Source organism: Gadus chalcogrammus, chromosome 1 (assembly GCF_026213295.1).
Source record: "Gadus chalcogrammus isolate NIFS_2021 chromosome 1, NIFS_Gcha_1.0, whole genome shotgun sequence".
Lineage (NCBI taxonomy): Eukaryota > Metazoa > Chordata > Actinopteri > Gadiformes > Gadidae > Gadus > Gadus chalcogrammus.
The window spans coordinates 14,757,326-14,785,243 of NC_079412.1; the positions used below are offsets into that span (position 1 = coordinate 14,757,326).

Here is a 27,918-nt window from a genome sequence, read left to right on the forward strand (position 1 = left end):
GGCGGCGCTTTGGATAAATAAATCCAGCGCACCCACTGATCCTTAAGCGTCACCAAATACTCAAATTCCCAAAGTTCTTCTTGTTTCTGTTCCTCCTCCTCCCCGAGCAGCTCCTCCCCTCTGCCTCCGGCTGGGAGCTGTGATGTAGAAGGAGGATGCTCCTATGATGTAGCAGGAGGATGGTCCTCCGAAAGCAACATTTTGCTAACCGATGTCTTTTCGGATCGACGCTGACAGACAACATTCTGGGGAGCCGCCGTATTCAATATGTGGCCTATGATTGGTTGAAATCATCTGCTTGAGGTGATCGGTAATCCGTTTGTTAATGTGGCCTAGGACACGGGTGCTATGTTGCACGCTATTACAAATCCACAGACGTATCATGAGCTTTTCGGCAAATAATTGAAATGACAAACCAGTGAAATATTGTATCATTATTTTATGATGATACAGAGGTAATTGTGTTAAGGCTGATTTTACAAGATAAGTAGGACCCTGTTCATACGATAATTACAATGAGCTTGCATAGCCTAGTACTAGGTAAGCTCCTCTACATAGCGGCAGAGATTTAGACTTTGAATGAATCTGACTGTGCTGTACCTCTTTTCCTGGGGACAGCAGTTCGAGGAAGACAAAGGATGTCACTGCCTTTTGCTGTGCTGGTGGTCCTGGTGGCGCTCCTGGCAGGCTCACTATACGCTGCAGCTGAGGCTGACCCTTACAAAATCCTCGGGGTAACGAGAAGCGCCAGCCAGGCTGAGATCAAGAAGGTCTACAAACGCCTTGCAAAAGAATGGTATGCTGCTGTGTCACAAATCAGTCTACTATTTAATATAAATATACACCAGTCAGTAACACAAGCAGCAAATATGTTAGCAAGTGCATGGCGGTTTAAAGTGTTTCATGAATAAAAAAATATTTATTCTTTTCCAGGCACCCCGACAAAAACAAAAGCCCAGAGGCAGAGGACATGTTCATCAAGATCACAAAGTCTTATGAGGTTTGATATTCCTTTCAGCTGTTAAAGAGAAAAAAAAACATGTACAGGCCAGAATGTGCCTCTGGGTTATAATCCTCAACCATTCTATTATTCCTGTGCCTTCTCACCCGTGTAGATCCTATCCAGCGAGGAGAAACGCTCCACCTACGACCGATACGGACAGACGGATGACACCCAGCCCTACGGCCAGTACCGCCATCGCCACAGCCACTTTGACTTTGACGAGGCCTTCTTCAACTTCCCATTCAACAAGAACAGCCGGGACTTCGCCGACGGCAAGTATGCACTACACTTCGACCAGTACGTGAACAACGTGGTACCTGGCAGCTTCAAGAGGCCCTACCTGGTCAAGATTACCTCAGACTGGTGCTTCAGCTGCATCCACATCGAGCCCGTCTGGAAGGAGGTGGTGCAGGAGATGGAGACGCTAGGTAAGGAAAGAGAGAATCCACTTACCAACTGAAAGTGGTTAGTTTGTTGCTATGTTAAGATGTCCATATTTGGAATTATACCTGATATATAAAATCGTTAGTCAACTTATTAAAGTATTCCGAAGAGGAGGCTGTACAAAAGTGACTGAAGAAAAAAGGGGAACACTTTTTATATTATAATATTATTATCTGATTATAATATGATAACATAATTATTATTATTATTATATAATCATTGATGTATTTTTCATATTATTTAGGAAACTAAAGAACGTTATGCAATCAGTTACATGTAAAGTAGCTTTGATGCTACTTTCTGTTTATAATATGCGAGATGAATTGCAAGCTTAGCCTTTGTGCAGGTTCACGTGTTAAGAGTAGCCGGCCCATTGATGACCATTGTGTGTGGGTATCTGTGGATGCAGGCGTGGGTATTGGCGTGGTGGACGTGGGCTATGAGAGGCGTTTGGCTAACTACCTTGGAGCCCACCGCACGCCTTCCATACTGGGGGTCATCAACGGCAAGGTCACCTTCTTCCATTACGCCGTGGCCAAGGAGCTCCTCAAGCAGTTTGTGGAGGACCTGCTTCCACAGAGGCTAGTGGAGAAGGTAACTCATATTTTATATTTTCAAATATAATAGAAGTATACAAGAAGCTTTGTTCAGTGACTGTACTATATCAATAATGCACACATTTTGAGTTAGCTAATTGTTTACTTGCTAAAGCTATTATCAAGTACTACGTATCCTGTTTCAATCAAGTGGGAGAAACATGTTGAGGAGGATATCCATGGTCAACTTGCATCCCTGTAGGGGAATTATTGTTGTGTGTTCTTAATGTCCTTACATTAGCTGGAGGATGGTCATGAGGCTGAAATAAAGTAAAACACCTTTTTGCTTCGGTAATGCCACAACACGTCATAATGAATAAACAACCTGCAATAAGGACTCCATAACAAACCAATAATATGTAAATCAGGAATCAATAAAGGGACAATAAGAAGGCAATACAGTATAATAGTCCAGCGCCTCATAAAGGGTTGAGGCGGTTGTGAGGAAGGACATCGTTGCAACAACAGAGCATCTTAATGCCTGTGCGCTGTACCTTGAAAAGCGTCTGAGTCACAGGCTGAATATGCTTGCTCTCAAGATAGCTGAAGACAGTGCATACATGTGTTGCTAGTGCTACCAGACTGTGATTGTTGTTCCTAGGTCACTGATAAGAACCAGCTAGAATTCCTAAACAGCTGGCAAGAGATCAACAAGCCACATGTGCTCCTTTTTGACCAAGTGCCTGCAGTCCCTCTACTGTTTAAGGTAGGTGCACTGAGTAACACACACACACAGACACCCACACAAGCACGCACACACACACACACGCACAAACATGCATACACGCACACACACCACACATCACACACACACACACACTTTATTTATAATTGAAAATGTTTACCTCTGATTCTCAACAGCTGACAGCATTTGCCTACAAAGACTACCTGCAGTTCGGCTACGTTGACCAGGGCATCTCAGACACGGCCGATCTGCTGAAACAGTTCAACATCAACACCTACGCCCCCACAATGTTGGTCTTTAAAGAGAACATAGACAAGCCAGCGGACATCATACAGGTACATGCCTCAGACGAATGCCATGTTTTTTTAAGGAATATTGGCCTCAATGTTGGACCCTCATCTGCTGGGTCTGTTTGGTAACGTCGGTCATCACCATGAGTTGTCATACTGGGGATGTAGACTTTAGATGTTATCCTCTCCTCTGTTGTTCTCTGCAGGCCAAGGGAATGAAAAAGCAGATCATTGATGAGTTCATGTCCAACAATAAATTCCTCCTGGTTCCACGCTTGGTCAACCAGAAGCTCTTCGATGAGCTCTGTCCTGTGAAACAGTTCCACCGACGCAGAAAGTAAGACATGCTATATTTTACTGTTTGTCTGGCTATATCAGATTAATCAGGGATTGTAGAAAAAGGAAGTTCATAAAATATCCTTGGTTTATGTTGTATACTATTGTCTACATTTTCTAATTCTGATGTAACATCATTCTCTCATTGGAATGCAATTAACTTCATGCCGGCCCTGATCGCTTTAAGTCTAATATTAATACTTTAATTTTCTATTTTGACTTTATTTTGTATTATATTGGAATCTAGCTAATTGTTTACTTGCTAAAGCTATTATCAAGTACTACGTATCCTGTTTCAATCAAGTGGGAGAAACATGTTGAGGAGGATATCCATGGTCAACTTGCATCCCTGTAGGGGAATTATTGTTGTGTGTTCTTAATGTGCTTACATTAGCTGGAGGATGGTCATGAGGCTGAAATAAAATGAAACAAGTAAAACACCTTTTTGCTACGGTAATGCCACAACACGTCATAATGAATAAACAACCTGCAATAAGGACTCCATAACAAACCAATAATATGTAAATCAGGAATCAATAAGGGGAATCTTATCTTCCTATTGTTAATATTACCTTTTTATATCGGTTTTGTTTTGTGATTTGCATGTTGTTATCATTCAGCACCAACCGCTCCCTATGCCTCCACTCTAAGGTACTGTGTGCTGCTGTTGACCAGCGACGAGGAGTCCTTCTCTCCCGGGAACCAGGCCTTCCTGTCCTTCGCCTCCACCAACACAAGGGAGGTGCTGCGCTTCGCCTACGTCTACCAGAGGCATCAGCAGCCCCTGTGTGACGTCCTGACGCAGAGCAAGGAGACACCCTGGTTCTCACAGGTACACACGTAGCTCATATTCTTGATGATCCCGTGCTAGATGTAGCCCAAAGCTCAAGGAGCCCATGTCAGCAGATGGAGCGTGTTTGTTTCGGGAGCTGTTTTTTACTCACAATTTTTTTGTCACTTAAGGACCAAGGTCGATTTTTGATGCAGATATTATGAAATCTGTAGATTTTCATGTTTTTGACAATGGACCCTTGCAGAAAAATAATTGTATTTTTGTATTGTTTTTCAGAACATGTACGATATTCTAGTGGTTGTGGATTCAAAACCAAGTTCTTCAGTTTAGTTAACCCTTAGGTTTCTCTCAGCTAGGCTTCTAACCCCTACCTTCTAATTCGTGACGCACATCTAACGCGTTGGATGAAGCATCTTCTAAATAACTTAACAGTGTATGTTAAAGCGGTGTGCTCTTGGCCCTGTGTGTGCGTTTCCGTGCGTGTGTGTGCCTCAGGTGGTGATCCTGGAGAGGCGCAACGCTGCAGGGAAGACCCTGTACAAGCCGGTGACGGCGTGGAACGGCAGCGAGGAGGACCAGCAGGCGCTGGTGGACGAGCTGGAGCGCCTCCACAAGGACCCGTCCATCCTCAACTACGACGCAACGCTGCCCGAGCTCAATAACGAGTTTGCATCGGTATGTCGTGCCCCCCCCCCCCCCCAGCCCAACCTCCCCTGCCTCTGAAAAAGTGACTTCAATTGTAACAGTCTAATCAACATGGGGATGAGGCGGAGTTTGTAGTTTGAAGTGTAAATATCGTCTTTTTCTTACAGATGTTTATTATCCGATGGGTCTACTCTTCCTATGATTATTTAACGGAAGTCGTGGATGATATTTTGCATAATAACTGGTATGTATTGATACATTGATATTCTGATGTGCGTTAAATATTTATGAAATTACGTGATTCAGTAGATATTCTATTTTAGTCGCCTAGTATCTACATTCTAAGTATGTAAACATCTAGAGATGTAAATCCCTTTTCTTTTTTTTTCAGGCGAGAGATGATGCCCCTTGTGTCTTTGATCTTTTCCGCCCTGTTCATCTTGTTTGGAACTGTGGTCATCCAGGCTTTTAGGTAAGAATACTGACTGAGAAACACTGCTAGACTCAATTCCCGCACCACTCAATCACTTTTCTCTAACCCCTGTAGTTAGTTCTCAAAAAGCCAAATGCAATCAAAGGTCGAGGGTTGTTTACAAAAAATAAAAAGGGTTAATAATTGAAAGCATTTTTTAGTTTGAATGGGTTTTCTGTGTGATTGCAGCGACTCGAGTGAGGACAAGCAGACCAAACCTAAAGGAAAGGACGGACTAAAAGCAGAAAATGGCTCCCCGGGAGGTGCATCGAGGCAAGCCAGGGATTATCCTTCAGGCATTCATAGTTTCGTCAACCAACTTGTTTAATGTCTCACATATCTGTTGTTGACAAAATTATGCAAGTATAAAACATTTTCTTTTCGATGCACAATGTTTTAGGCCTCCTAAAAAGAGTTTTGTGGAGGTGACGGAGCTAACAGACATCACGTACACCAGTAACCTCGTGAGGCTGAGACCAGGACACATGAACGTGGTGCTAGTCCTCACACACGCCTCCAAGAACATTCTCCTCAGCAAGTTTGCCAAAGAGGTGTACTCCTTCACGGGGTGAGGTCCTCGCTCCCAGTCGTGAAGCACTGAACTTTTTTTATTACTATTACCGGTATGGAAATGTGCTTGGATAAAACAATGTGTTGTCTCAAAGGTTCTTTTGATAAGGTTTAAGAGCTATAACTTGAGTGTAATCTGTTTTGCTCTTTCCCGCTCTCTTTCTTCACAACTCTCAAAGCTTCCAGCAACTTTAAGGAATGTTCTGGTGAAGCTTGGTTTTATGTTGGCCCCTCCTATGACCCTAAATAAAGATGATGTCCAAGCTAAATAAAATGCAGCATTAAATGGAACTGTAGTCCACAAGTTGAGGTTCCAGAGCAGCAGGAGGCCAGCACCGGGGGTCGTTGTGTAACACTATATCCAACCCCCTCTATCAGTTCACCAAGTCCTCCTTATAATGGAGCCCTCATTCCATTCAGACACGATACAACTTGTTTTTGACACATAATAACCCTGGAACTAACCCTCAGTTCCCCCTGCAGGAGCGTGACGCTGCACTTCTCCTTCCTGAACATGGACAAGCACAGCGAGTGGATGCACTCCCTGCTGGAGTATGCACAGGACGCCCTGCGGCACGACGCCCACGACGACCACCAGGCGGCCAACCGCAGGGCGGACTACACCGGCTACGTGATGGCGCTCAACGGCCACAAGAAGTACCTGTGCCTCTTCAGGCCCGTGTACACCGGCGAAGACCCCGACGCCAAGTCTTCCGAGGACGAATCGGGAGCGGGAACGGGAACGGGCGGGGGGGCGACGGCGTCCAGCAGGTCGAGGCCCGGTTCCCGCGACGACCACCCGCCACCGCCGCCGCGCAAGTCCTACCGCTCGCGCTCCGTGTCCACCCTGCAGATCCACCACAAACTGGACCGGCTGGGGCTGTGGATGGAGAGGCTGATGGAGGGGACCCTGCCCCGCTACTACGTCCCCGCCTGGCCCGGGCTGGACAAGATCACCCCTGGGAAGTAGGACCGGGCACATCATCCTCATCCTCTTCAACGCCCTTTTCCGCCCTGACGCTGAGGAGGTCCGCCTCACGTTGGGTAGGAGTAAAGCCTCCAAGAGGGTCTTTGGTTCCGTTTTGTACTTTGAATGACCGATTTATTTATTTATTCCGACCTACTTACGTGCTTTGAAACTGCGGTTGGTTAAATGTTGAACGTACAAATACTGTGGGACAAGTACACGCAAAGCATGCTACTAGATCTCACCAGTTTTGTTGTTTCGGTACTTATTATTTATACTTATTTACACTTTTTAGGTCAATGCTGCTGCTATAGCCTTTAAAACCAGAAAACAAATCACTGTGGTCAACTAGTTGTATTTGCCTCCATAATGATTACATTACATCATAAAAGCATATTACATAATATCATAATCAAAACAAATATTATAGGCAAGATTTTCTATCTGTCTTAGTCTTGAATGAAGAAAACTGTGAATGGAGATGCATGTCTCTTGCACTAGCCTTCTTTTAGCATTTTTTTGGCATTTCTTTGATCAGATTTCCTGAATGCGGATTTTCCCTGCCTGTGCAATATAGCGGTTGCTGTTAACGACAATGCCTTCATATTACCCTAGGCTTGGCATTATCGATGATCATCCTGATGGATCACAAAAAATGTACAATATGTAGACAGTGTTTCGTCTGTTTTGTTAAGTAGAAGCTATGACATGAAATGATGACTAATGGCACTGGCCGTGCATTTCATTGTCGCAAAACTTTTCAAAGTCTTCGATAATCTGGCATGTACAAACACGTTCATGTTGAATGAATTAGGCAAAGAAAACATTCATTTTTTGTGTGCTCTTGCAAATGTGTACCCCTATAATGTCGTTATTGTCAATACTGTGAACTGTAGATATTGTACATATTTATCAAACCTATAGATCGGTATTTTAAAGGGAAAAAAAATCTGTGATATGAAAGATCAGTTCATGTTTTACATGGATTTATTATCAAGATGTGGTTATTGTTTTATAGTGCCCATAAACATTGTCTTTTGGTATTATAACTATTAAATGAAATGTAAAAGGCATCGATGAGTTTAATTTGATTAGTCTCAGATTGTGCATATATTCTCTTGCTGGTCATAAGCAATGCTTTCTAATTTTACATTTATGATTTAGTGAAAAGGTATTTATTCCACAAAAATCTCACACCTTCACACTTGAAATTTGTGTTGATTTGATGAAATGTAGAAGAAGGATTCAGAATGTATTATTTTGGGTAATATTTAGTTTTCGGCAGCACACACATCATTTCAAAAAGCAAATTTGCGGCAGTCAGCGCTGTATTTCCTGTTGAACAAACATGCATACAAACACAAATAAATATCAGTTTATTTCATGACATTTTTTATATCCCAAGGTTACATGATGTAAACATGATGGTGTCATACTGTACCTGTCGTGTCATACGCTGGAGACACCTCTACCAAATCACACCCGACCAGGTTGAGCCCACGGCAGCCCCGCACAATCTCCAGCCCCTGCACAAAGCGAGTACATGAGGCTCAAGCTGCCATCACCATGAGGCCCATATTTAAATGCATTAGTTATTCATATTCCAAGGCGGTCACACATTATGATGACCTATAAAAATGGAGTCCCCCACACTTAAAAAAAACGAAGAAAAAAAAAACGCGGCCAAACGCATTGGTCTCACCTGTATGGTGGTCAGTCCTGCTATCTCAGGTGTGCCTGTTCCGGGGGCGAAACTTGGGTCTAGAGCGTCGATGTCGAAGCTCAGGTACACCGGCCCACTGCCCATCTGAGCCCTGACCTCGACCATCAGAGGTTCCAGGGATTTGAACCAACACTCTTCTGCTTGCACGACACGGAAACCCTATAACACACAATTTAATGTTATGGTGTCATTGTAAATGCCAACCTTTTTTTCCACCCGTTTATCAATTTTTAGGCACAATTCCTTGCAAACAATAACTATTATTGACGTGGTTGTTGTTGTAAGTAGCTTCCCTTCACATAGTTTGAACCAAATAAATCTGCCCATAAAATCCATTGTCCTTCATTGTTATTTAACCATTACATTATTATGACAGTCTGATCGAATACAATGCAACTCTACACTTTAAAAAGATTTATGTTCAAAATGCAGCGTCAAATATCCATAGCATAGATAGCTTAAAAGCCAGCATTCTCCGGTTTATTTCATATATTGGCAGTGCTTTTCACTGCAGCCCACCATGACTAAAGGACTTAGGGGTGAATCCAGATTCTTTGCTCCAAACAAAATCTCAGCCCTACCCCTCGCTGTTGCGCGTTCACGCGCCGTGGAGCTGTGTCCCGAAAGCCATTTTAAGCTAGGGTAAGGGGTAAGGGGGCTAACATCCCCACAAAATTTTGATTTTCAATGGGCACACTCAAAGAAATTGAGAACGCTCAAGTTGTGACTTGCTCCCACAATACCTTGTGAGAAAATGGAAAATCAAGATAAATCCTAGGCAAGATGGCGGGCGAAAAGATGCGACAGGATCGAAAACCACAATAATCATAAAATAAATGACCATGACCATCGCATTATCATTATGCTGTTTGAATGTTATGCAGGCATTTTCTTTATAACAAGCACAACCACCAAAACTCCCGGAGAAGAGCTCCCGGACTCGCACCGGGGGCTCCGCGGCAGGGGACAGGCCGCGTTCAGGCTGCCCACTGTCAGGCGGCTCGCGGGCTCTGCTGCCCGGCCGCGGGCTCTGCTGCCCGGCCGCGGGCTTCGAAGCCCGGCCGCGGACCCTGCCCGCGGTCGGGGAGCTGCCGGGCCCATTTCCAATTTTGTTCAACAAAATGGGACAATGATATCCATATGTTCCATGTTCTAGGGACTCCAGGTTGAAGATAAGCTTTAATCCCCTGCCAAGTAATGCAATCTTTTTTTTTTAAATGCTTTTTAGCCTGGAGAATGGTGGTTTGCGATTTGATGAGATATGAATCAATCTGAAGGATAGTTAATATTCGTTTAACCAAAGCACTTCCACACGTTTGACTTCAGATTTGCTGGTGCACTGAAAATCGTTTAACCGTTTTCACAAATGGCTGTTATTCGCGCATTCACAACCCCGGTTGTTCCCTGCTCATTTCATTTTCCGGATCCGTATGGAAACGGAATGAAATGACTTGACAATGCTGTCTTGATAGCATATTACCTCAAGTTCTATGTTTATTCTGGTTTCACATATTATGTTGATCTTGTATATTGTTTGATCTAAAATAAAGTTTTGAAGATAGTGAGTATGAATAATATTCTTTTCTAATCATACCGTGCTTTCCCTGTGGGTAAGGTTGCATTCCTAAGACATTCAAACTATACAGTAATATTCCAGAGACAGATTTGTATCAAAAGATTAAAAAAATAAAATTAAAATAAAGATCAAAACCCCGTCAACGACTAATAATGACTGTAACTGGGTCTTGAAGGGTTGTTGTTCCATTTCGTGGGGGTAGGGTTGAGGGGTAGGGTTAAGGGGTAGGGGTAGGAGTAGGGTTAAGATGGAGATTTTTGCAGAGCAAAGAATACGGATTGGGCCTTAGTCTGGTACCTGCGCACGGCTCCACTCATAAGAATCAGGCGAGTAGCCACTCCCCCTCAGGCCGATCTGGGCGACTCTCTTGCAATCTAGAAGCCCCTCCTCCACACACCGCCTGAAGGGGGTCCCGTGGCCGATCTTCTCCCCCAGCACTATGTCGCTGGTGTCCGCATGGGCGTCCACGTGAATCAGACCCACCGGGCCATATCTGACCAAAGAGTACCAAGTCAGTTTACATGACCCATGGATATAGTATGTTTTACAGTGTGTGTGTGTGTGTGTGTTGTTTTGTGTGTGCATGTGCATGCGTCTGTGTGTGTGTGTAGCATGACATACAGATATCAGGTGCAGCATACAAACATTTGACAAAAGGAAGCACTATACTGTGCAAACCCCTATGGGGTACATACATACCTCCACCTACTGTGTAGGTTGAATACAATACAGAGCAGGGCCAACGGAGGTGAAGGCAGGGGTGGTGGTGGTGGAAATTGAGTTCAGTGCACTTAACCTGTGTGTGTGTGTGTGTGTGTGTGTGTGTGTGTGTGTGTGTGTGTGTGTGTGTGTGTGTGTGTGTGTGTGTGTGTGTGTGTGTGTGTGTGTGTGTGTGTGTGTGTGTGTTGTTTATTGGATGTGGATATTATTGCTGATGTGAAAATCTGAATTAATGATTGATGAATCATAACGAATCCTATCATGATCTGTCGTGTGCTAAAATATGAACCATAAATCTTCCTCAACATCATCACCCAGTTGACTTCCAATGCCATGGCACATTGATAATGTTCTGGTGGCTCAACACAAGTCACCTTATGCACGTCTGGTTTTGTCTTCATTTTTTTTCAGATTAAATGAGAAATATAAAAATACAAAAACAAACAAAGACACACACACACACACACACTTACTTCTCAGCAACAGCCTGAAGGATTGGGTAGGCAATTGTGTGGTCCCCCCCTGCAGTAACCAAGCAATCACACAATAATAAACTGTACAGTATTTTAAGTCATCTGGTTTGTTGACTGGATCCTTGTCAAACGTTCTAAAAGCGAGAACAATTTACAATGTAGGCCAATATTGTGCCCATTTGTTTTATGTTTAAGTCAAGTTGTTTACTTCCTGTTTATATAATCTCAGTGTAGCATGCCGTTCATTCAGTGTGATTCTCACCCATAGTGAGAGGGATACAGCCGGTGGCCACGATCTTACGGTAGCCCTCTCGGATGCGTTTGCAGGTGTCCTTCAGGTCATAGACATTGACGTTAATGTCCCCAATATCAGCCACCATGATGGACTCGTAGGGGGCTGCCCTAGTCCAGCTGTTGTACGCCCTCAACATCGCAGATTCTGCCCTTATTTGTCGAGGACCAAACCTGTAATAGAATAAAATAGTAAATTACTTTGTTCCTTATTGCGGACATCCGCAGCAGTGGCGGACTCGGGGGGATAAAAAATATTGGGTGCCCCTTCATACAATAAATTAAATGATGATGAGCCCTCTAGAACAAGAAAATTCGATAATGTCTCTCAATGAGTGCCCTCTTAATACCCTTACAGTGCCTCCATGGTTGAAAAAAGTGCCCTCTCGAGTGGTGAATACGAGAAAGATTATTATTAAAAAAATTCACAGCACAATGCGGCAGCATAATCATTAGGCCTACTACCGATTTTTTTTTTGCACGTTATTCTGTTTTGGGCATTTCCTCCCAGTGCAAATATGTTAAAAATAGTTACAGAAAGCAGTGTTCTGAAATGGGATCAATTAATAGTTTTTAAACTATATGTTGTGAGTAATAGAAAATAAAATATTTAAAATATTGTTGCAAGTGGTGTTGTTGCTGTAGCCTATACTTCGCCTTCACATGGTTTCGCATAGCTGTACATGTTTTAAAGATATTGATGTGCAAACATGGTTTCAACATTCTCATATATTCTCGTTTTTTACATTTCTCACAGTGCAAATATGTTTTTGAATGAGTTTCTGAAAATGGTGTTTTAAGATCATGGGACATATGTAATTATAATTTGTACGCCCATGTTGCAAATATAACAAACATTTAAAATGTTGATGCATGATTTTGGACTATATGGAAATAGTAAAATTCCAGGTCTTCTGGAAATGTTTTTGGTCGCTGTGTCATAATTTAGCTTCATTTTTTTAAATATTGTGGCTTAAGGCACACTCATTAACGAGAAAATGTCAAACTGGCACTGCATGTTGAAAAGGTTGCTGACCCCTGATTTACTCTAACTTAATCTACGTGAAAGTTCATTCAAGTTGAGACACTACCGTGCTCCTGGTCGGTTGGAGGTTCCAGTATCAATGGGCACGCCAACAAACGCCGCGTAGAGACCCTCTGCGGTCTCTCTGTACGGTAGTTTGGCCATCGTAGCGATGCCGGAGACCCTCGCAACGAACTCCGCACTCGGCGGAACATTGTAGCTCTTGCCGGACTGGGTTCTGCTGGGGTTGAAGTTGGGGTTTCTGCTGCCACAGTCACTCACTACCAACCTCTGAGTCAAGACTGGTAGTCTCATAAGATGTGCGCTCAAAGCTCCCGAAACGATCCGTTTATAAAATAGAGACATTATTAAGAAGACTCCTTCAGACTACTTCACTTAAAGCATGCGCTGTTGTATTCAGAGTCGTACACACAGCACAGCACCGCCTCTTGGCATTTGCTATATTTAGTGTTGTGTTCCGTTGGACATTTTCAAAGTAAAACAGTTTGAACCAACGGGACAACAGGTAGGCTAAATGAGTGTATTTCTGCAGAAATTAGGCAATGTTTGATACAGACATCGTTATTAAATAAATGATTAAACAATACATTTAAACAAAACACTGAATGTACCCTAAACATTTTTTGTTCTTTATTTAATGCATACATATTTGGAAAGTATCTTTACACATGTACATGTATACATCTATCCAGAAGCAAGATGTTGAAATTAAACTGCACCACCTAAAATAAAGCCAAAGTATTTCCCACTCCATGTAGTTGCTTGAATTAAAATAAGGGCATTTACCTCAAATACGTTATCCTATTTAAATAACCTATACACTTTTATAAACATGTGCATCACATCAAGACCGCAATCCAAACAATCTGTTTGTGTAAGTGCAAAAGCCACAGTGCAATCCACCACAAAGTCACGTGTTCTATGTAAAGAACATAGCTATGACGGAGCTCAGAGAGAATTAGGAAAAGCCTTTATTTAGCAGCATGCTTTGCACTTCCGGTCATGTCATTTGTTAACCGTAAACCCACAGTTAAATATTAACTTTTATGTTCACCAGCAGATATCTCCTCTCACAACAGCTATATAATAACTAGATCTAAGTGCAAGGGGATTCCAAACAATCCAAAAAGCACACAATTGTATTCCCAGGGTTGCGTTGCCTTGTGTGTTTTGACCGTTGCTGCGTGTGCGGCTCTAAGCACACAGGATGCAGGCCTGACGCTGCGCCCGTCCGAACAGCAGGAAGCCCACTGCCGTGCGCAGGTCCTGCAGCTCCAGGTGGGCCAGGAAGCCCCTCTGTAGCTCAGCCTCCACCGTGTTCCCACGGGGACCGCCGCAGCCCCTCAGGAGAACCACGGCCGACTGGCACAACAACCAATCCACGAGCTCCCTCATGGCCACGCTGTCCTGATTGGCCAGGGCTTTCTTCCCCCACAGGCTGAGGTGCAGGATGTTGGCGGCAACACGGGCACTGGGGCGCTGGAGAACACGCAAAGACGATTACAAAAGATTGTAGCAGGTTAACATCTCATCAATATTTGGTACAGAGTTACACAGGTAGGCTACACCAAAATCCTTGTAAAAAAGTGCAGAAAGATAAGTAGATTGACGAACAAAGAGATTCTGACATCCGTCAACAACACGCAAGCTCTGTGTTCGCCAATGTACTTATCGAGTCTTAAAAAAAAGATGGCGTCGACGGGTGAATTACTGATGGTATTGTGTGTATAAAATTTCCTTTTTAATAAACATTCTGTACACTTACAAAGTTATCAATGCCTTGTTGTATATGTTAAGACCCTTATTATACTACCAAAGAAGAGTCGGGCTACTTCTACCCTTTTAAGTGGTTAGAAATAACGATTTAGTTTTTACCACAACACATGCCGCCATCGTTCCAAGTTTATAGCGTTTTGGTAGAATCGGCTAAAAACAGCCAACTTAAGAATGCGTCTATGTGCGCTTTTTTCGCTCCCAAACGAACATTCCAACTAGTTATCATACTTAACATATCCCAGATCCATTTTACACCGGATTTCTCCTTTAAAGGGCTCATGTCATGCAACCAGGTGTGGGTGTGATTAGCTGGTACAAGCCGTTTGAAAATCATTCCTTCCCTGTGCCATAGTGACATCACAAGTGGGCGTGTACACCCAGATATATGAAGGATAGAGCAACGTTTGCTACAGTCCACTGGGTAGGTTGGTAGACTGATCCATCCAAGGTACATCTAGGTGGAAACGCCCACCTTTGATGTCACCATGGCACAGGGAAGGAATGATTTTCAGACGGCTTGTACCCGTTTCATAAGTATGCCTTACCACCCCACAATATACCTTTTCAGGGTTCCTCCTCAAGAGTAAAGAGACCACCAGCTGCACGTCGGGAGCGACAGCGGCAGGGGGCCTTGGGAGCTGGTTCTCCTGGTAGCTCCGGCTCTCCAGCCCCTGGGCTCCATAGAAGGGGTTGGGCTCCCCGAATATCTCGTAGGAGATGGTGCCGACAGCCCAGGCATCGGCTTTGCTGTAGTCGATGACCACGGCTCGGCCGGGGACTGCAGTGGCCACCTTCAGCGACAGATTTGGGTTAATTTTGGGGGAGAGGAAGGGGGAGATTTAAGGAATTATTTACATTTATATGCCTTTTAGATTGTTTTCAGTCATAACCAATTTAAAATTCCCAAAATTAAGTGTTGGTTTACACACCATGATCCTCCTGTACATGCTAAACTGGTATCCAAAAGTGCTTTAATGTGACAATTAATTAACATTAATCTTATGGGGTCTTTCCTCAGTAAGCCAATATACCCGTAAAAGGGTTTTAAGTTATTGGTGTAGGCCTAGGCCATGTGGCTGAACTCCATTTCATTGAAAGGGTTTGGAAGGGATACATCAATAATGTTGGTTGCACCATATTCAATTTGTTAATTAGATGGCGTGTATCATATTGGCACCCGAAATGGTCGTAGTTAGTTCTGGCTGCACACTCTAGCCATGGGCTGCCTACCGACTGGGCGCTAACACAGTCTAATCAAATGCATGTACACTGATAGGTGGTCAATTTCAGATCTTAAACACACACACACTCTGTTCTGTATTGTATTCAACCTACACAATTGGTTGAGGTATCTGATGTTCCCCATGGGAGAATGTATAGTGCTCCCTTTTGTCAAATATTTGTATGCTGCACCTGACATCTTTATGTCATGCTATAAATCCTACAGCAGGGAGCACCTTAAACTAATTATTTTCTGGGGACTTCCATTCACATGCATGTAAAAGTATACCGGTTAAAGGTGCAAGCACATCACGTAAAACCGCTCCAGCCAACCTCAGGTGCCATTAGGCAGGCGTTGCCCCCTCTGCTGACCCAGACGCTGTTGAAAGGAAGCTGCAGGCTGCCGTCACTTTGGGCCAGGCAGCAGCCAAAGTCACTGATCACCAAACGAAGTGATCCATCTACCCAACAAGGTGGGAAACACAGAAACACAATAACCAATGTAAACCCCATTATAGGAAGCCCACCCTGTTCCCTAGACTCATGAATCACCGGCACACATTGAATGTGTATCACTGCGTTCATATTAGTGGGCACACGGTGGATCGCACTGACCTGAATCCAGCTCCACCAGCACGTTGTCCGACTTGAGGTCCCGGTGGGCCACGCCTCCTCTGTACAGGTGATCCACTCCCTCCAGGAGCTGCAGCAGCATCAGAGTGCCCTGCCTCAGTCCTGGCTGGTTCCCCTCCAGATACTGCCGCAGCGTGCACGGATAGCTGTGTGGCGCGAGACCCAAGTTTTACTACCCTGTGATCAACGACTGGTATCGCTGCTGCCGCTCGAATATAAAGAAACGATTCTCACAAAAATAGTTTTTATTTGAGTGTCATTATGAACCTTAAGTGTGTGAATATGCCTGAGTGTGAATAAAGAGGGTGTTACTAATACTATGCCTTGTGTGTGAATGAAGATTTTATCATTCTGCCTTAGTGTGTATGAATAGTGGTTCTCACTTTTTCATGACCAGGAACAAGGTGCGGTTATAACCAATGCCGTCCGGGTTGAGTCTGGCTGGCAGTACAGCCGGATATTCCTCCCTTGCGCCTGGCAGGAGGGGCACGTCGGCCATGAAGGCACGGTGCACTCGGATGACGTTGGGGTGAGCCGGCACCGTCCTCGGCAGAACTCCAAAATGCCTGCATTTATGGAGATGGCAGTTGTTCATGTCCATCAGAGTGTACCTAGCAGTATTGTAGGTCATTGAATAACTTTCTGCTGAAACCAATAAACAAAGAAATTAACTAAATAATTAACCAAAACAACACCTTTTAGGGATGTGTAATGCCAATACTGTTTCGTGAATAGATACTGGTACAATCTCATAGCTTTGCAGTGTTCAGAAAAATGTTCTCCGTTCCAGCATTCAAAGCCTTTCACATATTGAGTACGTTTAAATAAAAGTCACCCTGTTAAGAAAAAAGGGGTTAACGGTCTAGTATTATGTGTAAACAAGAAAACCCTTTTACTTTTCACATCAAAATGTATCTATCTATACATCCTGAGCACACACCCATCCAGACAAATTTGCTTGTTTTCCTGCCCCAAGGCATGTGGTCCCGCTGGCACCAGTTCCTGAGACATCGATCTTAGTATGGCGTCACTGGACGACCCTGCCTGCAAAATAATAGGAATAGAGTTTGTGTCGTTTGGTTAAAACTCCTAGGGGGATCAAATCTTTGTACCATTATTAAGATTTATATGTTGAAGGTAATTTATTGACAACCCACCCCAATGTTCCACATCATTTTGACAGCGAGAGGGAAGCAGCATCTGAGATATGGAGTGCTCTCTCCTTCACCCTGATCCTCCGATACTTCCACCACGGAACATGTCTTCTTGGAGAAGGCCAAAGGAGCAGCAGCCTCGTAGACTGCAGCGTTGGATCCTTTCCCAATCTGCTTCCCAATGGCATAGTCCTCCAACTTGTACCCTGAGGTAAAACGCTTGAGAGGACTCTGAAACTTTTTCTTACTAAATAGTTCCTGTGGGTGGAGACAGAGCCAAGGGAAGAAGCCATGCTAACTTTCAATACAGAACGCAACAACATCTATACAAATAAGTGCACATTCAAACTAAACCCCAATAGAACACTCAAGCCCCTCATATGCATGTGCTAGCTCAATGTTCTCCATCTCACCTGAATTCCCTGGCAGGTTGCGGCGTTCCTCCTGTCGTCTTCCTGCTGCTGCTCGATCAGACCGACTCCGAGGCCGAACGCTAGAAACACGGCTCTGTTCCGCGGAGAGCTACCGGCAAACCTCCTGAACCCGCCGGATTGGACCCGAGCGGCGATGCCACTCAATGTGGTCCGAAAGTATCGGTACCGAGACGGCAAGAAGGTCTGCGGCTGGGCGGTACGGCTCTGCGGGGGCCCGTGGACACGCTCACCTCGGAACTTTGCTGCGATTCGGCTGGCGGGTTTCAGGAGACCAATCTTGTAAACCGATCGCCCAAACTCCAGCCCCCGGCTAATGGCATGTTTTACCGACATTCTTCACCTTTCGAGGGTAAATTCTGTATTGTAAATCCGAATCCTCAACTTTCAGATTGTCCGTCACACCGAAACACAAGGGCAAAAAGACGATGTAAACAAGACAGTCACAGAGCTTCCAGAGCATGCGCATTGATATCACGTGACAAGTGACCTGCTCCTACAAATAACGCCTACAAATAACGACTCAACAAACAGACGGACCTGACGATTGAGAATAATAACCAGCGTTTACAATCCGAATAACATTCACGTTATTTATTTATACTTTAAGTTCACACACACACACACACACACACACGCACACACACACACACACACACACACAACACACACACACACACACACACACACACACACACACACACACACACACACACACACACACACACACACGAACACACACACACACACACACACACACACACACACACACACACACACACACACACACACACACACACACACACACACACACACACACACATGCACACAGTAAGGTGAATTGAATGAAGACTTTTTTCGTTTTGAAGTATGAATCTAAATCAGTCAAATCAGACTCATCCCTTTAGTTAAAAATTGGACGTTGGATATTCGACACATTCGAAAAATCTATTTAGCACTGGCTTTGATGTACGAATTTGTGTCTAACCAACTAAGATGTGTTATTACAAGGCCTGTCTATGTAAAGCAAAAAATGTTGTACAAAAAAAACATATTTTGATTTTATATAATTTTTAATGTTGATAAATGCTTATAATAATAATATATATAATAATATAATAATTTTGTGTGCCCAGAGGGATACTTTTCTTTTCCCTCTGGGCTAAACCCAGGATGTTTATGAAAACTAGAATCGCCCCTGCTGGTCGCGCATAGAGTGGCGAAGTCACGCCCCTTCCGGTAGAGCTCATGGGACCTATGAGATCGAAAAATATGAATGGGTGTCAATGGAGAGAAAATAATTATTTTCTGGTCCCCGTCTTTATATGCCCTGGATTACACATATGTTGTTTGTGAATTTAAATGATAATTTTTCATGCAAAGAAAACTAAAAATGTTCGTGAAGAAGTTTGATAATTTTAGGTTTTATGTGAGGCCGCTTTGTGATGTTACCCGCTTTTTCTTGCTTGTTTTTTGATAACCTTTTAATCAGCAGCTTGGAATAACCTTATGTCCATACTGACGTGGAATATCACTTTATTGGTTTATATGTGTTCATACTGACAGACATAGTCCAAAAAACCTACCAGATGTATTAGGCGCTTATGACACATTTTAGCATTTGAGTTAACAGCTGAAAACACAATGACCATTTTGCTAAGGTTTTGTGATGGAACTTAAAAGGGAGTATATTCTGTTAAGAAAAGCAAACATTCAGAAAAAGTGTGTTAATTGCCAGAAATCACTATTCAATGTCTCATATTAAAAAGAAGTCTAAGTTTTGTATAAATCTCAATAAAACTATGGGCCTGAAGTACGCCTATACCTTTCATTGTTCTAAATGAACAAAATACGACCAAACCGAAGACTATGGCACAACTATATGATTACTTTACAGTCGAAAGTGAAGTGGGCCTAAGGGCATGAGTTTGCTATACCTATCTTTGAATTCACATTCCCTGCAGGCTTCCCAGTCAGCCTTTAGCTATTGATAACCCAATTGATCCAATTGACGTAGGCCGAGACTTTGGTATAGACACCCGGGTAGTACGGATTGGCACAACTAATGCCCCACGAGACGATTCCCTCCAGGTGTCCATTGCAGACCAGCGGACCTCCAGAGTCTCCCTGTGGAACAAAACAAAACCAGATAGCCAATGAACACAAAGCACGGTTCACAATCAAAGTACCCTTTGTAATGTACTAAATAATTGATTGCCTTCCTGTATTCAGTATACTTCAAACCGCAATGTCTAACTTTATCATTATAAAAGGCAGACAGAGGTATGCAGAGATAAGAATGTACTTTCTCTAAGGGGTTGGCCAGAGATAAAATGATGATTGCTGTTAAATGTCTACAGTACCGGTTCAACGGCAGGTCTATTCCCTTGACCGGCCCATCCTCTTGCTGTGCATTGTCATCCCCATCCATGGCTTAACTGTATTATCTCTCCAGGCCCCCACCACGGACCTATTGGTTCTCTGTGTATAACAGGCTTGTTACCTGGCAGGAGTCCTTGCCCCCAAACCGGGAGCCAGCGCAGATCATGTTACGGGTGATGCGGCCCCAGTAGTAGTAGTAGCATCTCGGGATGATCTGCACGTCCACGGCCCGCAGCACGGGGGACAGAACGTTGCTATAGGTCTGTGTCACCCCCCAGCCGCTCACTGTACAGGTCATTCCGGCATGTATGCCGTTTGGAAGTCTGACGGGCTGAACGTGGGCGTTGAGGCTGGCCGGTCTACTCAGCTGCCGCAGATGAGAAGCAAAGCAGAAGAAAGAAACGGATATCACACCATCACGGACATCACACCATCACCACATCTTAACTTTTAGAGTGTGTGTGTGTGTGTGTGTGTGTGTGGTGTGTGTGGGTGTGTGTGTGTGTGTGTGTGTGTGTGTGTGTGTGTGTGTGTGTGTGTGTGTGTGTGTGTGTGTGTGTGTGTGTGTGTGTGTGTGTGAGAATGTAACGTATAAATAGATGGAGTGAATGTTATTCGGATTGTAAACGTTGGTTATTATTCTCAATCGTCAGATGAAACCGGGAGTTTTATTTGAAGGAAACCTTACCTTGATGAGCATGATGTCATTGCTGAATGTCCTATAGTTATAGTTGGCGACGTATATCCTGGAGACGTTGAATACCTGCTCATAACCCTCTTCCTGACTCAAACTGTGTTCACTCAGCACCACCGTCAACGAAGAACTCCTGGTTAGGCAGGGCACAGGGCGTCATGGCAAAGCACGGGGAAAACATATTTTTTCGTTTTTTGCAGTGCAGATGTTTGACAAAACTGCTAAACATACTTTGAACACAATCATAAACAGAAAGAACTGCCGCTTACTGCTCAAATTGATCCACATGTGCTTGTGGTTGCACGATGAGCTATAAAAGAGCTCTGAATCTGCGTCGCCATTCATTTGCGTCTCTAACAAAATCAGAATATTTACCCTTTAGACAATGCCTTCTCAAGCAGGCAAATCAGGTCCAATTTCTAAATGAATGATTTATAAATGAGTAGCCTATTTTCGAATAATTAACATTTAATCCATAAGCATTAAAAAACGAAATATGATTGGCATTATAAAGTTGTCCAACCTCTCGATCATAGCGCAGCAGGCACGGTCACATTCTTAGTTAACAGTTCTATTAATTGGCAGTACTCACGGCTTCCAGCAGTGGGCAGCAGACACTACCCACTCTGCGTGGATCAGTGTCCCTCCACAGTAGTGACGCCTGGTTTCAGATTGCAGGGATGCTTGATATTTTATGGAATAAGGCAAAACCTCCTGGCCCCCAATAATCCTGGCTGAATATGCCTCTGCACCCAGTGAGGTTAGAAAGAAAAATGTTTCAGGACATGCAAATTATACCCAGCTTCCTCATCATTTTGTGTGTTTGTACAATCATGTTGCCAGCAAAGTGCCATTGTGTTGGAGAGTGCCTGACTCAAACAAGGTCAGACAGTCATATATATATAGATATATATATATATACACGCAAATGTTAATGAAATATGATTCTTTACATGCTACATCACAAACATAGAGCCATGCTGTGTTCACCATAAAATAAAATAATGAATGTATAATGTATATACTGCAGTAAGCCAATGTGTGTTGTCTATATTTATACATTTGTAACTTATAAATATAAACAAATATATTGTCTATTATCCATATTATAAGCATAACAAGCATTGGTAGATTTTTTGATTTTTTTTAAGAATAGCATACTTTTGAGACGAGAAAGAAATATACCTGTTACAATTAGAGAGATGAGGAGCAGCGATGTCCATTTCATTGCCTCTTTCATTTTAACTCGACCTGTTAAATAGCGGTTGACTGAAAGATGACAGTTGAAAGATGACTGAGAGGCAGGTATTAATTTGCACAAGACCCTTGGAAATCCGCTCTACACAGTGACAATAATAGGAAAGTTATGCTCTTACCCGTTATCCTAAATGATCATCAATCTTCAGAACTTCTGCAACTGGTTGGACTGAGACACCTCATTCTTTATATAATGTAACAGTATCCTTATCCAAATCTCTTTTTTTGTCCAACTATCTTTTGGTCTCAGTAAGTAAGTGGGCCATCCCACATCACATTACACTAAAGCTGACCTAGTACAGAACAAAGATATGGTCTGCTTCTCCATTGTGAGTCTCTCACACACCTTGGGATGTATTGTTATGAAGAATATGCTTGGGAATGGAACACCAGCACCAGAGTGTCCATCCAAAGAATATGGACACCTAGATTGATGGGTTAAATGTCTTATGACTAGATGAGTTGTGGAAACATCATTGTCGGGTAAACAAACCTACTCCTTATTTGTGTGATTTGGCAAGTCTGCTCTGCAATTTGGTGATTTATCAAAGCTTTCATTTCGCCGTTTGCATTATGTTTAGCCTATCTCTTATTATCTAATGCAACTACTAAAATAATTATATGCAAAGGAATAAACTTTCCTTATTGTTGCAACACCACTGAATTTCAACACCTCAATATAAAATGTATGATGTGATTCACATAACAAGCATATATAGCCTATATGTTCAGCTTGAGGTTCAGTTTGAGCTCATGCATCTAGCCTTTCAAATCTAAAAGCCATTTGAGTGGGCAGCATTTCGGCCATTACTGCAGTTCTGTCAGCATCACTCATTTCATAGATTTAACAAATGATTGCATGAAATGGTGTTACAACTTAGTTTGGCGGTATGGTTCCACTGTTTTCTGTTGTTCTCTGCTGTAGGATTTAAAATAAGACCTATTTCTATGTATTCTGTCAGATACAGCATACAGCATTTGACAACAGGGAGCACTATACAATCCCCCACAGGGTAAATCAGATATATCAACCCAGAGTATATATATCTAAATAGCCATTTTATAGACATTCTTATATTAAAAATGGCCATTATAAATGTTTTGTTTTGCAATTAAACATTAAAATATGTTACCATCTTGCAAGGAGTGTGCTCATTATATACCTGTGAATAATGGCGGCACATATTGTGCTTATTTAATGCACAAAACATCACATGGTGTGACACTTTATATCATGTTCTGTGAGAAATATTTTTTATTTTATAGATTTAACCATTCAATAGAATAAATGGTAACGCACTTTAGTTCAGCAGTATGGTTCCTCTCTTTGAGGTTGCTCCCTTCTGTAGGATTTAAAGCATGACATACAGATGTCAGATGCAGCATGCTCAAATTTTGATAGCAGGAAGCACTGAACAATCCCCAATGGGGTACATCAGACACCTCAACCTATTGTGTAACATACAGTACAGAGCAGAATCAAAACAGGTGGAGGCTCGGGTGGTGCTAGCTGAAATCCATATCAGGACACTTAACTTCATAGGGTTGTGGGTGTGTGTGAAGTGGAAGATGTTAAATTGACACATTTGATACATTTGTTTGATTGGACCGCGTTAGCTGTCAGCTGATAGGCGGCACACGACTAGAGTGTACTACCATAACACGAATCACCCACTTGTGTGACCGTTTTCCTTGTCATGCGATATCAAAAGACTCTATTTAGACTTTTGAACTCTGTTAAAATCCCTTCACTTTATTTAAGCCATTTAATGTTTCTTTACGTCTTAATCTATGCGGCTTTATTCAAACATATTATCAACCTCACTTTGTACTACAGCACCCACCTCATTTTCTGCAGAAAATTCATTTTTTCTAGTTTTAGTTATTATAGTTAGAAAAGTAGTAGCGCATGATTCCAAGCAAATTGGAACATTAAGAATTTGGACTGGAGTCAAGCTTTTTTTGTTTATACAATTTTTTTCCAACGAGATTAAATATTATTGGTCTCAATGTCAATGTTACATAACTTTAAAGCTAGGGTAGGCCATTTTGAGAAGCTAGTCAGAGTAGGCTACTGAGAACCGAGAACCAAACTAAGAAAATTCCATCCCTCCCTTCAGGCCTCTCTCCAAAGCCACACCCCAAAACAAAGACTAACAAGGGCGCACTCACACTAGGCCATCTGTACCGTGCCCAAGTCCGTTTGACACCTCTGCGCCCCTAAGTCTAGGTCGTTTGGCTAGTGTGAGCACGCCGACCGTACTCAAGTACAATTCAAATCCGTGGCCTGAGCACACCTGAGCACACTTCGGAGAGGTGTGCTCAGGCCACGGTACAGAATGATGCTTATTGAGCACACGCATGGCTACGCAACCTAAACTGGATGAAGTATAGTCCACGCGACCCTTCATTCCCATTAAACAATAAACATGACGGCAAGCGGTTCACGAGTAGGTTCACGTTGGTGCGATAGTGAAGTTGAGTTTTTGATAAAAGATCCCCAATTCGTCACGGCGCAGGCTTTCGGTTCACCGGAGAAGGCGGGCCTGCGCACAGTCAAGATCTCTTTAGAATAATTTGCATACTGCCGAATGTTATTATTTTTTTATTAATGAAGACACCCGCATGAAAGAATAAGTTCACGTCTGAGTGTAGGCAACAAACTCGATTAACTATTGACAAGTGCAAAAACGCCAACGTATTCTTTATTTTGCTGGCTTGTTTTGTATCCCGACAAAAGCCTCGTAAGGACAGTTCCTCTGGGTTTCTCTCGTAGATCGCACCATCTTTCAACGTCTTTGTTTAATACGACAGCATCACCTTCTCTCACATGATCAGCAGCTCGAGGATTTCACTTTCACTCCATTAACTGCTCATGATCATATCCCTGCGTTGTCTCTGTTGAGAACCGTGGAGCCATTGCATTTACACCTGGGTGAAACCCAATAAACCGCCAATGTGTGCAGGGTCCAGGAGGGTAAATTGGGGCTCTAGCTCAAGCAGGCAATAACCTCGGGAAGTGTAAACGCGCGGACCGTGCCACGAAAAAGGCTTGCATAAAATGGCATATTTGGTAGTGTTAAAACGCTCAGTGAGAGAGGGCTGTATCTGAGTAGAACGGCTCAAAATAAGCAACAAAGTCAATAAAGTGTAAATTGTGTTCTCTGTGTTGTTCTACAAAGCAGCAGACGCTTAGTGATGACACATTACGGCGTGATGGCGTATGTACAGTACAAGTGCAAAATAATATCTGAGAAAAACCTTCCTGGCAGATTTCTGTTGGACTATTGTAAATTAAAACAGTTTAGATTCCTCTGTAGATTGCAACACTTTCCTTTGACTGAGACTCTCCCTTGTCGCCATGAACTGAAACTCCCTCTAACAAGGATAGATCACATTACCATTCATTGACAAGACAAGATCACTTATATATTAAATAATTTCATCATGCTTCAACGCTTAGATTTCCATTAATCCACCACACCACTGAACGTTTGCCATATTAGTTAAACATATAAATATAGTGCTTCTTTGTGCATTTTCTTTGGCCAACATATTATTTTATTATTATTAGTTTGTGTTAACATTGTTGTTATAATTAACATACACAGTAGACTAGTCACAGAGCGAGAGCAGGAGGTTGGTCTTTAAAAAAGGAGACCTTCTATTATCAATCAGGCTGGGATCAGGAGCCACGGGGTGCTGAGAGTCAAGAGTTCAAGGAGGGCAGGGCAGGGCAAAGCGTTCCCCAGAGAAACCCAAAGCCTGCTGGGGATTCTCTGCTGCTGGGGCGGAGAGGTGGAGAGACACGGGAACAACAAGAGCCACGCCCTGTCACGCTCAGCAGTGGCATCGGTGACTGTTCTTATCAGGAAATAATTGCATGTTATGGAACTACAACTATCAATAATACATCAACGTGTGAACACTCGCTATAATTGCTACATCCATTATATTTAATAGCGTATCAAGCAATTTGAGTATACAGCATTTTCACCATCTCTGCAGTTACATTCAGGTCATTTGGTGTCCTGTTTTTTATTTGAAAGAAAGAAAAACAGTTGGAGTCACATTACCTGTTTTGTTCTTGACAGAGAAATAGGACAAGTAAGATCCAAGTCTCCTTTCTACTATACATTCACAAACCAGTGTCACAGCTGTGATGGAGTGAAAATCTATTCCTTTGATCCAGCTTGGTTTCTCACCCACATTTTATTCTTTACGTGAACAATTGTAATCTTTTTGTGCTTGTTTACCAAAGTCGATGTACTGTGTTTGGAAATATCGACGCAATACATCCATCTGGGGGGAATGGAAATGTTTATTTTTTGTATAATATCTTAAATATATAGTTGAACAAGAAGTACTGCAACTTTGTGACTAAATTTAAAACGGTTACAAAGACCTAGTCCCTATCCCATTTTATTTCCTATAGGAATCGTGTCAGTAGGAAGCTTTGTACATTTCGATAATATTGCAAATGACTGGACTTAACCTCCTAACTTTTCTGTTTTTTTCATGTGTGTTTAATTAATGCATATTATTATTAATATAAATGTTTAAAGTCGTTTTTTATAATTATTCCGGTTACACTTTGTAATTAACATACAGTAGGCCTATATTTACAGATATAAATACAAATATGTCGAATTATTTATTTATCTAATAGCTGAATTGTCGGTTTGTGTAGAAGGGGCTCCACCAAGGGGTAGCATTGGAAACTACTTGGTTTTATTAGCCACGTGGGCAATTTTAAAATCTTCTCTCGTTGATTAAAAGTCTCCTGTTGAATATCTTTGTCGACAGCATTCAGATTTCGGATAGGATTGACAATATACATATATATATATATATGCATGGGATAATTATAATGCTTCTTTGTGTATTTCCTTTGACTAACATATTATAAAAATATATACATTATGTTATCTTCTACATATTGTCTCATCATTCATTCCCAATTGTAACAGTAATCTATAAAGAACTATATAAATTCTGCTATTTGGGAATGTTAGCATTTTATTCTTTTAGTATTTTGAAAAGCGTTGTACAAAATAAATGTATTACTATTTCTTATAAGATATTTGATCTGGTCAAAGAAAAACAGAAGAGGCAAAAAAGGAAACGAAATTGTATCCATCACGCTGAGATCTAGAGCCACATGTCAACAACAAATCAAGAATCCGGGAGGGCCAGGCAGGACCCCGCGACAACCAGAGACACAAACGGCCTACAGGGAATCTCTGCTGCTGGGTGGAGGGATGGGGAGACACACACGGGAACCCACGCCCTGTCGAGCTGAGCGGTTGCATCGGTGACTCGTGTGGAAGACAAAGATGTTGAGACGTGGTTCATCTTTGGTATCAGTGGCAACGCGGGCCCTTAGCCAGCCCTGCAGGTCATTACAGGGACGTCCAGGGGTGGGGGGTGTTGGGGGGGGGGAGGTTGTAATATCGAACCCCTTTCCCAATATTCCTCCAGGAGATTTACTTTAACTAACTTTTACTGAGTTGTTGCACAAAAGTTATTTTGTTCTGATCCAAGGTTCAAAATCACTGAAACATTTGACACTACATAAACAAGGTGGACCGAATGTATATTTATTTTTATATTTGATGAAGGGGGTTCCTGCCTGGTTGGGGGTTGGAAGGAGTTGCTGTGACGTGCTTCAATTATATATTGTTCAAGGGAGGACACAAGGTGACCATGGAAACGGAAATAGGAACTTTGAGAAACCCGAG

At 42.7% G+C, this 27,918-nt stretch overlaps 4 protein-coding genes across 5 annotated transcripts; 1 reads left to right on the forward strand and 3 right to left on the reverse strand.

Moving 5' to 3' along the window:
- Positions 1 to 75: 75 nt before the first annotated feature.
- On the forward strand, positions 76 to 8,310 carry dnajc16 (DnaJ (Hsp40) homolog, subfamily C, member 16). Of its 2 annotated transcripts, none has more exons than XM_056591166.1 (15): positions 76 to 303; positions 619 to 796; positions 934 to 1,000; positions 1,116 to 1,431; positions 1,857 to 2,041; positions 2,645 to 2,749; positions 2,905 to 3,063; positions 3,225 to 3,355; positions 4,006 to 4,186; positions 4,643 to 4,822; positions 4,960 to 5,036; positions 5,184 to 5,264; positions 5,454 to 5,537; positions 5,665 to 5,832; positions 6,318 to 8,310. In XM_056591166.1, the coding sequence occupies exons 2-15, from the start codon at positions 639 to 641 to the stop codon at positions 6,802 to 6,804; spliced, it is 2,379 nt and encodes a 792-aa protein (XP_056447141.1). In that variant the 5' UTR covers positions 76 to 303; positions 619 to 638; the 3' UTR covers positions 6,805 to 8,310. The 2 variants fall into 2 exon arrangements, with proteins under 2 accessions (XP_056447141.1, XP_056447134.1); XM_056591159.1 differs by having other exon boundaries at positions 622 to 796.
- agmat (agmatine ureohydrolase (agmatinase)) lies at positions 7,109 to 13,078 on the reverse strand. Its single transcript, XM_056591196.1, has 7 exons — positions 12,676 to 13,078; positions 11,556 to 11,758; positions 11,294 to 11,342; positions 10,398 to 10,593; positions 8,504 to 8,683; positions 8,243 to 8,327; positions 7,109 to 8,136 (listed from the first exon to the last, which is right to left on the reverse strand). Exons 1-7 carry the CDS (start codon positions 12,972 to 12,974, stop codon positions 8,057 to 8,059), a joined length of 1,092 nt encoding a protein of 363 aa, XP_056447171.1. The 5' UTR covers positions 12,975 to 13,078; the 3' UTR covers positions 7,109 to 8,056.
- A 44-nt stretch (positions 13,079 to 13,122) lies between these two features.
- On the reverse strand, positions 13,123 to 18,326 carry pink1 (PTEN induced kinase 1). The gene is made up of 8 exons (XM_056591179.1): positions 17,827 to 18,326; positions 17,417 to 17,671; positions 17,200 to 17,303; positions 16,643 to 16,825; positions 16,242 to 16,405; positions 15,960 to 16,087; positions 14,966 to 15,196; positions 13,123 to 14,108 (listed from the first exon to the last, which is right to left on the reverse strand). Exons 1-8 carry the CDS (start codon positions 18,178 to 18,180, stop codon positions 13,824 to 13,826), a joined length of 1,704 nt encoding a protein of 567 aa, XP_056447154.1. The 5' UTR covers positions 18,181 to 18,326; the 3' UTR covers positions 13,123 to 13,823.
- Positions 18,327 to 19,373: 1,047 nt separating this feature from the next.
- Positions 19,374 to 22,377, reverse strand: LOC130391211 (trypsin). The gene is made up of 6 exons (XM_056601260.1): positions 22,297 to 22,377; positions 22,106 to 22,189; positions 21,513 to 21,666; positions 20,915 to 21,053; positions 20,348 to 20,593; positions 19,374 to 19,971 (listed from the first exon to the last, which is right to left on the reverse strand). The coding sequence occupies exons 2-6, from the start codon at positions 22,158 to 22,160 to the stop codon at positions 19,825 to 19,827; spliced, it is 741 nt and encodes a 246-aa protein (XP_056457235.1). The 5' UTR covers positions 22,161 to 22,189; positions 22,297 to 22,377; the 3' UTR covers positions 19,374 to 19,824.
- Between the last annotated feature and the right edge of the window lie 5,541 nt (positions 22,378 to 27,918).

What these genes read in the sequence shown, in the direction of transcription:
- dnajc16 (XM_056591166.1), top strand. Translation starts at nt 639, where the DNA reads ATGTCACTGCCTTTTGCTGTGCTGGTGGTCCTGGTGGCGCTCCTGGCA. An exon ending in CAGTTCCACCGACGCAGAAA is followed by an intron (nt 3,356 to 4,005) that starts GTAAGACATGCT and finishes CTCCACTCTAAG; the next exon opens with GTACTGTGTGCTGCTGTTGA. An exon ending in GAGGTGTACTCCTTCACGGG is followed by an intron (nt 5,833 to 6,317) that starts GTGAGGTCCTCG and finishes TTCCCCCTGCAG; the next exon opens with GAGCGTGACGCTGCACTTCT.
- agmat (XM_056591196.1), bottom strand. Translation starts at nt 12,974, where the DNA reads ATGTCTCTATTTTATAAACGGATCGTTTCGGGAGCTTTGAGCGCACAT. An exon ending in ATGAGTGGAGCCGTGCGCAG is followed by an intron (nt 8,684 to 10,397) that starts GTACCAGACTAA and finishes TGTGTGTTATAG; the next exon opens with GGTTTCCGTGTCGTGCAAGC. An exon ending in CAGGACTGACCACCATACAG is followed by an intron (nt 8,328 to 8,503) that starts GTGAGACCAATG and finishes CGCTTTGTGCAG; the next exon opens with GGGCTGGAGATTGTGCGGGG.
- pink1 (XM_056591179.1), bottom strand. Translation starts at nt 18,180, where the DNA reads ATGTCGGTAAAACATGCCATTAGCCGGGGGCTGGAGTTTGGGCGATCG. An exon ending in CAACCTGCCAGGGAATTCAG is followed by an intron (nt 17,672 to 17,826) that starts GTGAGATGGAGA and finishes CTCCACCCACAG; the next exon opens with GAACTATTTAGTAAGAAAAA. An exon ending in GCTGGTGGAGCTGGATTCAG is followed by an intron (nt 16,088 to 16,241) that starts GTCAGTGCGATC and finishes CTTGTTGGGTAG; the next exon opens with ATGGATCACTTCGTTTGGTG.
- LOC130391211 (XM_056601260.1), bottom strand. Translation starts at nt 22,160, where the DNA reads ATGAAAGAGGCAATGAAATGGACATCGCTGCTCCTCATCTCTCTAATT. An exon ending in CATCTCTCTAATTGTAACAG is followed by an intron (nt 21,667 to 22,105) that starts GTATATTTCTTT and finishes CACTGGGTGCAG; the next exon opens with AGGCATATTCAGCCAGGATT. An exon ending in GCTGCCCACTGCTGGAAGCC is followed by an intron (nt 21,054 to 21,512) that starts GTGAGTACTGCC and finishes CTGCCTAACCAG; the next exon opens with GAGTTCTTCGTTGACGGTGG.